The sequence below is a fragment of the Symphalangus syndactylus genome, chromosome 6, assembly GCF_028878055.3.
Source record: "Symphalangus syndactylus isolate Jambi chromosome 6, NHGRI_mSymSyn1-v2.1_pri, whole genome shotgun sequence".
Taxonomy (NCBI): Eukaryota; Metazoa; Chordata; class Mammalia; order Primates; family Hylobatidae; genus Symphalangus; species Symphalangus syndactylus.
The window spans coordinates 63,769,840-63,784,541 of NC_072428.2; the positions used below are offsets into that span (position 1 = coordinate 63,769,840).

General features: G+C 40.8%; 1 protein-coding gene across 5 annotated transcripts in view; it reads right to left on the reverse strand.

The window, feature by feature from the left end:
* RAB30 (RAB30, member RAS oncogene family) overlaps positions 1–14,702 on the reverse strand; it is a 95,828-nt gene that overhangs the window by 8,011 nt on the left and 73,115 nt on the right. For 4 of the 5 annotated variants that reach the window (XM_055283100.2, XM_055283099.2, XM_063642016.1 and 1 more), the window contains exons 2-4: positions 11,423–11,523; positions 7,914–7,997; positions 1,461–1,644 (exon numbers count right to left, since the gene is read on the reverse strand). In XM_055283100.2, coding sequence (XP_055139075.1) covers positions 1,461–1,644; positions 7,914–7,997; positions 11,423–11,515 — 361 coding nt within the window. In that variant the 5' untranslated portion in view covers positions 11,516–11,523. Of the gene's footprint in view, positions 1–1,460; positions 1,645–7,913; positions 7,998–11,422; positions 11,743–14,702 lie in introns of those variants that run through there. The other variant, XM_063642015.1, reaches the window with a different exon arrangement.

A 14,702-nucleotide genomic window follows, 5' to 3' on the forward strand; every position in this document is an offset into this window, starting at 1 on the left:
TGAGGTTAAGTTTTCTTTTTAAAAATCTATTAAAGATATACACAGATATTGAAACATGAATTAATACAACCTCTGAGATTTGCTTCAAAATAATCTGAGGGAGAAGGTGGACAGCATTGCTAGGGAAGAGAAAATAAGATTGGTCATGAGTTGGTAACTGAAAGCTGGGAGATGTGTAGAAGGGGATTCACTATACTGTTTCTCTACTTTTGTTTATGTTTGAAATTTTCCATAGTAAAATTGTTTTTTAAGCCAATTCCTCTTTCATATTGAACTAATGGTCTCCCCTCCAATCTTCATTTAACTTCCTTAGATAAAATCCCAAGTAGTAATGCTTTGACCCAAGTTCCCAAAGGCTTTCTGTAAAACAGAAGGTACAAATGCAGACCTCTCAAATGCTTTATGGCAAAGGTTCAACATTGTCCAAAAGGGTTTTACAGGGAGCACTAGCTCATAGAAACACACATGCTTCATCCAGCAGCCTGAAGGAAAAGTCCAGCAATTTGTTACAAAGTAACATATCACACCTGGACAACTACAGGGCTTGGAGTTGATCTTACATGCTGTGTGACCTTGGGAAAAGAACTTCACCTCTTTGAGCCGTGGTTTCCTGATCTGTAAATCAGGGATCATGACACATAAAGTTCCTCGTATCATTCCTGGCACATATATACCAATTATAACACTATTCTAAAGTGTTTACTGAGCTTATTATTAACCATAATTTGTAACTTAATAATGCTTCTAAGGATCTCTACTCAAATTTCCCAAATTCAGGTATTGCTAGACTATATAGGAACGTTCCTTTCTAGGAAGAAAATATGTTAATGATCAAATGGTTACTAACACTTTTCCACTACAAACAGAGAAGTTTTTAGTGACCTGGTCCATTTCAATGCATATATCAGTCATGATAGAAAATCAAGGGTTGTTTTATGCTTTCCCCCCATACTAAATAAGAGGTTTTATTCTCCTACAAGATGAAACAAACTACAGCACTGCCCTTAGCAGATTCTTTATTGAAACATAGAATTTCTCAAATCAGCCTAAATGTTAGGAAGGGGAAAAAATTACCAAAATCCACTTTTTAGGCAATAAACAATTGCTTTAATAATGAATTCCTTATCAACTTAGAAGATACATTTTTCTTCTAGAATAGCCATTTTTGCATCTTGTAATTAGACTTTTTAAATTTTAGCAGCTCACATAACTTTCATGGCCATCCAACTTCTTCCCTGGAGCCTACATTGATAGAAAATGTTTTCTACTTTATTTTTCTAAACCACCATGGGATAGGACCTATTTCACTTTCTCTTCAGTTGCAGAAGAACTGAAGGTTGACCGCATGAATTATTAGCTAAAGACTATATTCTTGGAAGGTACCAGTGTATAAGCTTTATGTGATTATAAATCCTCTAATGCCCACTAATCAATTTCCCTCCTCGTTAGCCCTTACTTACCCACTAACACAGTGATGACCTTGTTGCTGGCATATTGTTCTATCTCCCGCAGCCACTCAGGAAGGCAGCGGAAGGATTCCTCACAGGTAATGTCATAGGTGAGGATCAAGGCATTGGCGCTTCGGTAATAACTCTGGGTAATGGACCGAAATCTCTCTTGACCTGCTGTGTCCCAGATCTGTAGCTGTAAAGGCATAAGGGAAGAATCAGGTGGAGAAGGATCAGGTTGGAGAAAAAAAGAAAAAAAAGCTTTGCCTTGCTTTAATTTGGAAATGGGAACACCTTTACCCAAACAATTTCATAGTTATTTTCTGCCCTAAAAAAAAAAAAAAAAAAAAAAAAAAGCACTGAAAATTAAAAAAAAAAAAAATTGTTGGGTGTGTTGCTGGTTAGGGAGAGGGGCTTATTTTGTTTTGTTTTGTGTTTTCTTTGTTAAGAGTTTCCTTTTCATTCTTAAAAAATACATATAAGAAATTCATCAAGCATTTATTATGTGCCAAGCTCTATTCTAAGCATTTTACCTGTGGCAACTCACTTATTCCTCACAATAACCCTATGAGGTAGATACTATTACAATACCCATTTCTTGCATGAATAAACTGAGGCACAGTGAGATTAATTAACTTGTTCAGCATCTCGTAGCCAATATGTCCCAGAACCAATTCAACCAGGCATTGTGGTCCTAGAGTCCACGTTCTTAATCACAATGCCATATTACAAAAGGTACGATACAGGGCAAGCGTGTATCAAATGTGACTGTTGGCATTTAATCAGCAACTGGAGGGAGAGCCAACCTTACCACTTTTCCAGTTCAAAATTCAAATGGATGTATTAAGGTATTATCTTTGTTAAAGATAACAGGAATCATGCCATGGCAGACAACAATATAATTTCCCTTCAGGTTTCTTAAGTTCTATGACCTTGGCCAAGTCACTTAATCTCTTTGGGCTTTGATTATTTCTTTATAAAAAGTGGTTAATAACACACAACCTGCTGAAGGTTCACTTTTTCTGCAGTTATCTACCAGTTCTAAGTCCTAATAACTAATAATTCTAATAACAAAGAAGAAGACAATACTTCTCAATTTCCCTGCACAGAGTAGACAACTACTGAAAATGAATTATTCTCCAGAGAGGCTGCTAAGTGTAGAACAAATCACAAGGTCTTGAGAAATAAGAACATCAACGAAAACAATAATCTTTCCTTCTAATTGCACAAATTTCACAGGTCACAGGTGTATTCACGTCCAGGGACATAAGACTGCTTCCTCAGGAAGGCTTTCCAGAACCTTCAGATTAGGCTAGGTTCCCCACCCTCCCACCCTACACAGTCTCCCTTGCGATACATCCTGTAACTCTCCCTCATTGCACCTGACATGCCTGAATCATTTATTTGTAATAATTTGTTTAATAGCCATCTTTCCCACTAAACTGAAAGCTTCATGAGGGAGACATCAGGGTCCATTTAGAGCAAATAGGGCACTTGGCAAATAGGAGGTGCTCAAGCATTTATTGATGGTCTCATTTAATCTTTACAACAACCCAGTGAGGTAGGCAAGTGTACACCTCCCCATATTAATGGAAACTGTCCCTTAACTAACTGGTTACTCACTAAGCTAGGACTTGGCATCCAGGCCTTCTATTTCCAGTTGAGGACTCATTCCATGCTCCCACGCTGCTGTTGCCACCAAAGACTAACTAAAATGTGCATCTGTATCCAAAGAGGATGAATCCATTGGTGTCAACCTCTGCTCATACTAGCTTAGCTAAAGAGACTACTGAGTGACCCGTAGTCCCTGCCATGAATCAGCAGCACACAAAGCCTCTCCTTTGATCTGCAGTTGCAGCTGCTCTTCGATGATACACATGAAAGCCTGTGTATGCTAAAGGCCACTGTACAGATGTTATGGTTTTTGCTGGGACAAAGGCTATTTCTCTTCTCTGCCTCAAACCTAGGGACACGGTTCCCCTCTGCCAGGATGTGTCTTAGAATAACGGGCTATTGTTTTAAAGCTGCACTGAGCCCCTAAAACACTTGTGATTGCGATTTAGGTACTGTTCAGTATTAGAAATCAGTGTGTTCCCACATCTTGAGAACAGCTTCGAGGGTTAAAGCCACTGAAATATTTTCTAGAACAGTGATTGTGTGAGCATGCCAAGATATGTTACCTTCTCATAGGTGGCTGCCTGTTTCTAGCTGACAGTTGATTATTGAGGATATTCATATTCTACTGCCTTTGTCACTCAACTTGGTTTCACCATTCTCTGCAATTCATTTGCGCCTTTCAGCATCTATAGGACATTAATATATGCAAGGCACTGTGCTAGGCACATGGAGTATATAAAGATGAATAAAACACAGGGAGGATATAAAGATGAATAAAATCAACCCTGATTTCAAACAGCTCAGTCTATAGAAAGGACACACACAGTTAATTAACTATAGTAGAATACAAGATGTTCTATTAAAAAGGAAGAGAGTGTCTCCTGCTGTTAGTCTCATGCCTGTCAATATGTTTTCAATACTGCAGCCACTGGCTTTCTAACCACTCTCACCTTCAGCATGCGGCTACATTGTTTGTCTACTCTCTTCTTTGCACCACTACTTAAACTCCATTGCCTCACTGTCATAATAATGTACTGCAATCACTGGTTTACTACTCTACTACTGAGTTCTTTGAGAGCAAAGGCTGTCTTCTATTTGACCTTACACCCCCAGTACCTTCCTAACACAGTACACGTTATGTGGTAGAAACATTTGAATGATGGCTAACTAAATGAACAAAGGATTGTGGAATCACGAGGGAGGAATTGGTCAATTCTACTTAACAGATTAGTAGAGTATTAAAGAAGATTTCACAGATGGAGCTAGATGATAGTAAGTTCCTAAGGGGCAGTGATGCTTTGCCACCACAGTGCTTGGCACAAAACATTTACTACAACACAGGATGGAGGAATGAATGGATGGACAGATGGTTGAAGAAACAAATACATATAAATACTTTCATGACTCTCCTATCTATCAACATAGATCTGATTGGAAAGAGATAAAACAAATGTCCTATTTCTATTATGATTAATCTCCTAAGGCTAAAATGGTTTAAATTGAGCTTAGAGTTTTGCTTATTACTCATTAATTTATAATAGACTAAAAAATATATAAGAAAGTTCTGTGTTTTTTCCATTTTTTTATCCTGCTAAAACATACCTAAAATTTATCATTTTAACCACTTTTAAGCATACAGTTCAGTGGTCTACATATGTTTTAATTATATTTTCTACCAGAGGTCACCTTCATAATGCAGACCATTTTAAGAGAAGGGCCTCTTCATTAATTTTGTTTTTACTGATTTGGCGCTTACTTGGCCTTAATAGCTACAAGAATCTAATACCTTGGATTCCCTGCCTTCAATCCTGGGAGCCATCCAGGAAAGAATGATACTTGTAGAGGATACTGATAAGGGTGTCAGGAGAGTGGTCCTGCCACTCACCAAGCGGGTGATGCCATACGAATCACTGGTGGATTCTCTTATACACTGACTTTATGAGGCTCTGGGAAAGCCTGCAAACTACTAGCAAAAAGCCACTTAAACATCACTGAGAAAAGATATTTGGTAAATGTTAAAGAAGAAGGATGACAGGCTGGATGTGGTATCTCACACCTGTAATCCCAGCACTTTGGGAGGCTGAGGCAGAAGGATTACTTGAGCCCAGGAGTGATCAACATGGCAACATAGTGAGACCCCATCTCTACAAAAAATAAAATGAATAGCTGGGCATGGTGGCACACACCTGTAGTCCCAGCTATTTGGAAGGCTGAGATGAGAGGATCACCTGAGCCTAGGAGGTCGAGGCTGCAGTGAGCTGTGATTGCACCACTGCACTCCAGCCCAGGCAACAGAGCAAGACCTTTTCTCAAAAAAAAAGATGACAATAAGACAACTATGCAGTTCTGCCCTCTTCTAAGAAAGGATTAAAGAAGTTATTCCTCATAGGCCTACATGTTAATGAGGCCCTTAAATTCATGTGGTTGAAGAGGGCCATCCTGTATCTTTATTTTATATATTGGGCTTGAAAGAATCACAGGCAAGTTGATTTGGACTGGATTTGGGAGATGAGCCAACTGTCACTTTTTATAGATAAAGTTCTAGAAGCCTGAAGAGGCACTGGGGACACAAAGTGTGCCGTGAATACAAATATGAGTAAGACACAAACCTTGCTCTTGGGGAGCCTGTGGTCTTATGGTGGAGTCGGATGTTATAAAAATATCAATTTTTGCAGAGTGTAATAAGCACTTTTTAAAATAAGGTTTGCAGAAAGTAGAATAAATGGAATATTTATGCCTGGGAATTCAGGAAAGAAAAATAAGCCTGTTCTTTAACAGCAGGAATCATTCCTTATTCACCCTTATTTACGGCCAGTGCCTGGAAGGTAGTAGGCACTAAATCAAATAAGTGAACTCATATATATATATATATATATATATATATATATATATATGAATGGAAAACCCAAATATTTGGAAGTAAAATGCATGAAATAGTAGTTATCTTTACCCAACTCCTTGGGTAACTACCTCCCCTCCACTAGGACTACAGAAAGCTACAAAAGGCTCCCCCCATCAATGCCTCCTGAGCACACTCCTGTCTCTCTTTCCTGTCCCCACAGCCTAGCTCCTTCTTCCCACCCCCTACACTATTTTTGTTCACTTTTTAGTTAGCATTTAAGTGGATTTCATACCCTGCTTTTATCTTCCAGTGCTCCAGCTCCCCATTCACTGCTGTATTTGGTGTGGATGTCTCTGCAGTATGAGCTATTTTAAGGAGTCAGGGCTGGAAGAGACACTGAGAGAGCTTCTGGCCCCCACTCAAGGACCTCCTCCTAAACACTTCTCTGTGATGGCAAGTATCCAGGAAATGCTGAAGAGCATTATGGAGCTTCTCTGCTCTTCCCAAGGCACTCAAAGGAAGAAGAGCATATATGTATGGGAGAAGGATGCAAATAAATGGACCCAAATATAGGATGCTTAGGTTGGGAATCAAGGTAGAACTCTAAAATGCCAGTTTTCATTGTGCTGCTGATGGCTGGGCTGTTCTTCCTTTCCTTCCCTCTTTCCATCCCTCCCCCACCCTTCTCTCTCTCTCTCTTTCTCTCTCTCTCTCTCTGTCACAAACACACACACACACACGGTCTCGTTCTGTCACCCAGGCTGGCATGCAATGGCACAATCATGGCTCACTGCAGACTCAACTTCCCAGGCTCAAACAATGCTCTCACTCAGCTTCCTGAGTAGCTGGGACTACAGGCGCATGCCACCATGACCAGACAATTTTTCATCTTTTGAAGATGTGGAGTCTCGCTATGTCTCCAACTCCTGGCCTCCCAAAGTGTTGGGATTATAGGCATGAGCCACTGTACCCGGCCTTGGCTATCACTTCTTTCCACAAGGCCCAGCTCTGAAGAGCCAACTGTGGAACTTCAGTAACTCTGACGGCAGGTAGAGCACAGTGCCAAACATCTGTATATTTATCCTCCTTCCAGGTGATTTAGTCTCGCTTCACATTTCTTTCCATCACCTTCCTCCTTTCCTTGCTCCAGGTGATAGGCCTAGTGTGCCTTTCTTCCCCTCTTCTTTCATGGCAGAGGAGACCCCAGAAAGGCAGTGGGGTGTACTGGTTGGTGAAATGGGTTCAAATCCTGCCTGTCCCCCTTCCTATACTTGTCTATGTGTAGCCATGGATAAGTAAGTTATTTAACCTCTCTGAAGCCAGTAAAATGAGGATAATACCACTTACCCCACGGGTTTACAGTAAGGACTAAACTAAATATAACATATGTAAAAGCACCCAGCAGAGGCACTGGCAGATTGTAGGTTCTCAATAAACATTCTCTCCTTTGTCCTGTTCCTGGACACGCCATACTTCTTCCAAGTACCAAACCATCCAGAAGCCACAAAGGCTGGAGGGGCAGGAAGCAGGGGCTAGAGAGCATGTATCCTTTCCCATACTCCTCATTTAGTGTCTTTCCTTTTTAGAGACAAGGATATGATAGGAGACAGGATAATTTAAATAAGTGATTCATAATGAAATATAGAAATCAGGAGGCTCTTTCATGGGGTTGCTGTTTAGAGGAGGTAGCACCTGCTTATTGACCCAGCTCAAGAGATCCAAAAAGAAATTTCTTCCTTATCTTTATGTCACTTGTGACATTACAGGAGACAGGACAAACTTGCCTTAGCCATTTTCTGTCTTCTAATCTGTAAACACATCATCCAAAATTCCTTCCTTCCCCCATAAAAAAGACTAGAAGAACTCTGGAAATAAGCTGTTATGGCTGAGTGCATTGTTTCAATGTGGGTTTCAATTAGGAGATTTAATAAATGGTTATGAAAGCACTACTTCCCCTAACCTCTCACATAGCACCTGACAACCTTAGTGAATATTTAGCACCTTACCTTTACTTTTTCACCATTAATCTCCACTGTCTTAATCATAAAATCAACTCCAATTGTGGCTCCTTGACCTGGGGGGAAAAGACCCTGAAGAAGAAATAATAGAAAAGAACAGCTAAACAAATATTTCCATTTAAATGAAATTCTTTCTCCTCTCCCCCAGCAACACCCATCACCGGGTCCTTCCTTCAGCTGAGTTGACTGGTAGAAAAGAGAACTCTCTGGGGACTGTTGTGGGGTTGGGGGAGGGGGGAGGGACAGCATTAGGAGATATAGCTAATGCTAAATGACGAGTTAATGGGTGCAGGAAATCAACATGGCACATGGATACATATGTAACAAACCTGCACATTGTGCACATGTATCCTAAAACCTAAAGTATAATAAAAAATAAATAAATAAATAAATAAATAAATAAAACATTCAATTTATCTTTACCCCAGTAATTTGAGAAACCACCTTTATAAAATATTTTATCAAATACTTTATCACATTTCTTTAACAAAGAAAAATGTTCATATAAAAAAAAGAGAACTCTGGTTACTCTCAAGGGAGCCCTGTGCAACTCTGTGTGCATGTCTTGAGGGAAAGAGAAAGGAGGGAGAAAGTGGGAGAGAAAAAGGCTGAAAGAAGAGGAAAAAGATAGGAGGACAGAGAAAAGGAGATAAAGATAGGTGAAGGAGAAAATTGAGAAAGGGCAGGGGAACCTGATTTTAAGAATGAAACAGAAAAATCAGACACGAAGATAAGATTGAAGGGCATGCGACCACAGGGATGAGATCAGAATTGGAAGGGTCAGGGCAAAATGGATAGGTTCTTTCTAAGAGGTAAAATCAAGGATACTTAAAACTAGTTATCAGTCTTGAGCATGGACAGCCACGGGAATGGGCAACAATATGAAAAAACAAATAAGAACTCAGCATGAGAAGCAGGAATAAGACAGTTTTGGGATCTGTCTTTTTGGATCTCCTGAAGCTTCTGAATTTTCCTTTGCCCCAGGGTGATCACTGTTTTCCTCAGTTCAATGTACCATGCATATGTAATTACATGGGATCAAAGCCAAAGACACTGGGAAGATAATCTAAGAAAATCAAGTCATCAAGGAGACAGTAAGGTAGAAACAGCAGTAAACCAGGAGGTAGCAGCCTTAAGATCTCTGTGTAACCTCAAACAAACCACTCACCCTCTCTGGGCCTCAAATTCAATGAGTTTGAGGCTGATGTAAGCCATTTTAAAACAAATAAACAAAATGCTTTACTTCAAACTGGAAACTTAACCAGAAAGATGAGATTTTAACAAAGGTACAAGTACAATTTATGCAATTTACTATTACATAATGTTTCCTATAAGCTTAGGGAGGGAGTTGGAGGTAGCAAGAAATTCTGTCAAGAAAGAACTCTTCACCCAGTTTCTCTTCCCTCTTCACTTATATTCCAGAATTTCCAGAAATTAAAGTAAAATGGACATTATTAGTTCTGGCAACTATGACTCAGATATCTTTAATTAAGAATTATTTAATTAAAGTTTTAGCTTAAAAGACTGAACTTCAAACCAAAAGAAAATGTTCTACTGCATGTTTGCAAAAGATGTAAATATAAACATTCATAACTTTACTTTCAAATATTGAATCAATTTTCTTCTATTTTGGCTTGGCTCAGATACAAAAGCTGTCAAGCTTCAAGTTTATACCTCCAGATGTTTTGCACCTCAACACATGCCAAGAAGTTAAACAAATTCTTCCCAATGTTTCACCTACCATTTTGTTCCCCAACCCCTGTGCCTAAAAAACAGCTAGATCCAATTCATTTTAACTGTCTGCTAAATAACAAAAACAACATAATCTTGCCTCTGAAATATGAGTTTATGGTGGAGTTGAGGGGCTGGGAGGGGTAAAATGTAGACATAAAAGACAAATAAGAAAGAAGAAAAAAAGCTTGTTGGCAAAAAATTACTGTTGAAAACGGAGACATTTTCACAACTAATGACAGAGTTTGTGCTTTTAAAGGGAATGGTCTCAGAAGTTAGAATGTATAGGAGATAGAAATTATCAGGCTGAGAACCTGGAACCCGGGTTCTAATCCTAGCCTTGCCACTCTATCTAATCTCACAATATAAGATCCCAAGCAGGCATTTAGCCCCTCTAGATCTGACCTTTCATCTATAAAGTGAGAGAGGTGGGTTGAATAATCTCTAAGTGACCTTTCAATACTAAGACAAGGTCAAGGAAACTTTTGATAAAGGGACTGAAAACTTAACTACATCTCCGCAGTCTTATCCTTTTGTCAAAAGCAGAAAATATGACTAATGTTAGGTAGAAGTAAAACCAGCTGGAGTTTCCAATGTATCTCCATGGCGGTTGCATGAGCCCAGATGCCTATTAGCTTGTTACTTTTGATTTCACCAGGCCACAGCTTAGTAAAAAAGCATGAGTTCTATTCACTTATCATGGGAAAAACCCTGACATTTCCAAAGTGACTCTGGGCCCTCTAGCTGTTTGTTATTCAATCTGCCTCTTTCGTTTTCCACAAAACCACAGACTGTCAGAGCTGGAAGGGGCCTTGGAGCTCACCCAGCCCCTGATGTGCAACAGGCAGTCCCAGGAAAGGGAGGTAACTTACCGGGGCTCATAGAGTAAGCCAGGGGCAGAACCAGGACTAAGACCCATGTCTCAACTCCCAAGCCAGTGCTCTTTCCACAGCACCAGGTTATCCTATGCCTTAGATAGAGGAGCAAGTTCCAATTTGCTGAACAGTACTTTATGAAAATTCAAGATATGTATGTAATGGTCCTACAAAGGGTATCATTCATATTTTTCAGGGGAAAACACACAAAAAAGGTCAACTTCGGAATGATTTCTATATAAAAGCAGTATATAATCTCCAGCAGTGATTCTCAAAAGGGCAGTCCCAAAGGGAACTTGTACTTAGATCATATGATAAGAATTGAATTCAACCCAGAGAGACCATTCAATTCAGTTCAGATACTTCTTCACTATTTTCATTTCGTTCCCACTGAAGAGGTTTAGAAAATTGGCCTATTTGGTCCTAAATGAAAATGATTCACTCGAGTTTCCTGGGAGGATGTAAGGGGGCATAGGCAGAGTTTGATTGGTTTCATTTGTATTAGAGTTTTTAAAAATTTAGGTTCAGTTTGACGTCCAGATTCATTTGTTTCCACCTGGGGATTATTAATCAGTAACTTACTTTCATCCAATAATTTAGTTTTGATACTGCACACTGATAGCAAAACCACTTGCCTTTGTCATTAAAGGAAGCAAGAAGAGGCATGGGAGGGTTGGTGGAGACTCCCAGGGCCATGCTCCCGTGAGGTGATTTAAAAACGCCTTGTCTAGGCTACAAAGCAGATGCAGCTTTCAAAGGGCGCATCAGGAACTCACAGCGAAGACCCTGGCATTGAAACTGGTCATCTATCTCAACAGATTCCCCCAACCCCTCAGGCTAGACTGACAAATCCAACCCTGGGCTTACAAGTTCCCTTACGAGTTCCCTTACCTGTGTGAATCTTCGGACGAGGCACGTCTTCCCCACACCAGCGTTGCCAATTAAAACAATTTTGAACAGGAAATCATAATCTTCCATACTCATTTACACAGCTGCAAGGCAAACACAGGCAAAAGTGAGAAGGGCCCAGTCAGACTTGCCCACAGAGCTCAAGCTGCACCAGCCTTGTCTCCGGGGGAACAGGTCTGACTCATTTAAAGAGCAATTTAAAGCTCCCCTCCGGTGACCCTGCCAGCAAGACAGAAACACAGGTGTTTGGTCACAGACGGACTTTATTCCTTCTCAGCTACCTCATGCCACAGAGAATAAATGACGCAGATGTGCTTTCACCTGGTAACCTTTATTCCTCCAAGCTATCATGTCCCAGTTTCCTCCTGTGATAAATCTGTTTTCTTTCAGCATGAAAAGGAGATGACAAACCTCTGTGCAGGCAAGCTGGGGTGCAAAAAAGCAAGGACAATAGCGAGCCCATCCAGAGCTTAAAGGATGTTTATGGAATGTGTATGACTCTGGAAAGAAGTGCTAGTGATGGGGAGACTGAATGAAGGGGAAGGAACTATAAAGGGCCCTTTTAGTCTCCTGCTTCTGGAAGTCTTAGGGTCTTACAAATGGTAGTCATAGCCGTTTTTCCCCTCTACCTCCTATACATCTCCTGCCAGCCATGCTGATGCTACAGGGCCTCCCAAAGTGCCTGTCAGTTCACTCCTCTGGGCTTTGGTATGTGCCATTTCTTCTGCCTGGGATGCCCTCCCTTCCACCCGTTCTGTGCCTTGAAGTCCTTGAAGGTCCAATGCCAGCATCTCTTTCTCTTTGAATCTTTCACTGATCTTCCCCAAATAAAGTTAAAGACTTTCAACACTCCTCTGTCCTAAAACTTCACTTGCTGTATGCAATTGTTTGTTCAAATATCTGCCTCATCCTTAAGGGATGGGATTATGCCTGTCAGCTCTATTTCCTAGCCCCTGGGACAGAGTTACACTTTGTAAATGTCTATCCTATAGAAATAAAAAATTAATTAATGGGCATGTTGCTTATGTGTAGGCCTTAGTTTCTCCAACTGTGCTAGAAAGACTGTGACTAAAAGGGCATACTAAAAGAATGCTCTGTCTACTTCAGTGGACTGCTGTGAAGATTTTTAAAAACTTACAAAAGAACCTTATACAAAAATTACCCAGGTGTGGTGGCACGCTCCTGTAATCCCAGCTACTCAGGAGGCTGAGGCACAAGAATTGCTTGAACCTGGGAGGCAGAGGTTGCAGTGAGCCGAGATCACACCACCGCACTCCAGCCTGGGTGACAGAGTGAGACTCTGTCTTAAAAAAAAAAAAAAAAAGAAAAAGAAAAGAAAAAACAACCAACCTTAATACACATAAAGCCCTATCCTGGTAAAAGCAATTGTAATCTACTGGGTGCCTACTATAGTATTCTGTTATCACCACAGGAAATACAGAGAAGAGACAATGTCTGCCCTCAAGACCAACATGAGAAAAGTTAAATAATGAAAAAAAAAAAAAAGCTAAATAACAATTTGTGCCAACAGTGCAACAGTGGAGCTCTTTTCTTAAGGTGTAGGCAGAACAGACCCAATAGACTCTGGAGAGAGAGGAAATGGGCAGTTAGGGAGCTCATGAGGGGAAGGGTCCTGGGAGATAGGGAAGCATCAGGGTCACTCCTACTAGCAGACCTGGAGCTCAAATGCCTGCAGGCTTGTAGGGCAGAGAGGAGAGCCCAATTAGCTGAACCTGTCAAGTAGCCAGGGGAGTAAATTCCCTGTGTGCAAAGATGATGTCTGTGTAGATTTCAATTAATCCTTGGAAAAATGACTGACAACCAAGCCAACATGTAGGTGGCAGCTCATGGGGTTCCATCCCAGTTCACTGGGACTGTGAAGGAAAAACATGTCTCTGTACAAGAATCTGGGTCCATAAGCAGTGGTAGCACTATACTTGGCCCTTTATGTGTATTTCCATTTGTTTCTACAAGTATATAAGGTTTGTATTTACTAACACATTATCTATTTTACAGATTAGTGAACTGAGGTTAAAGGAAATTAAGAGGGTGGCCTGAAATCATAAAGCTAAGAGCCAGACTTCATGTTCCAAAGGCATATGGTATCACAAAAAATGGAGCCAGAGAGACTGAGGTTCATACCCTTGCTGCACTGACCTTCTAAGCCTGTGCCTTTGGGCAAATGACAATTTTTCAAAGCCTCAGCTTCCCCATCAACAAAATGGGGCCAATAGCACCTATACCACAGAATTGTGATGCGTGAGAGAATGAATGGGAGCCCCTAAGGACAGTAACTGGCTCTTTGTCACCCAAACTCCTTAAAATGATTCTCAAAATTTTCCATGATCTGGTTCCTGCTGTCACTGCCAGCTCTGTCTCCTACCACTCTCTTCATAATCCACAGTCTAGGCTCACTGGATTTCCTCAGTTACTTAAATACCATGAGGATTGCTTTTCTCCTCAGACCTTCACATATATTGTTCCGTCTGCCTAGAACACAAAACACAACTGAATCTTGCACCCTCCCCCACCACCCCAAGCCTCCCCTGGATCTCAGCTTCAACATGACTTCCTCCAGTCTGCTCCTCTGACCTACGAAGGTCCTGGGCCTCCCTGCTCTAGGCTCCCACAATGCCCTCCTCCTTTCCTGCTGGAAACTCACCATGCTACCTGTAATTAATTACTCACATATCTCGCACTCTGGCCCCATCTCTCAGCACCTCAGCCCTATACACATGTACACTCACGACTGTGAGCAGCACGAGAGCAATGAGGTGTCAGGTTGAGTCCAGATCCTAACCCCTCCCCATCATCATCATCATCTCATTCTATATTATTAAGTCGTTTAATCTCAAAACAACCCTATGAGGGGGACGCTATACTGTTAGTATCCTAATTTGGTAGAGGGAGCTGCTGAGACACAAGAGAAGTAAATAAGCAGTTGTAAGGTCCCACAGCTGATAACTAGTGGAGCTGAGATTCATACCCAGATAATCTGGCTCTCATATTCATGTCCTTGAACCACTACCCAAGTGCCTTTCACAATGCTGGCACTTGGGTAGTGGTTGAGCAAAAGCTCAAGAAAGATAGATGAATTACATGATGAAGGCAAGCACTTAATCAATATGATCACCCTTTCCTCTTCCCCTCTGGCTTCAAATATAAAACTCTACCACCCTGTAGAAGTTTAAATAAGAATCAAAGTCAAACTCCTGATAAACACTCAGGGACATGATATGTAAACTAAAATTCAATAATGCTA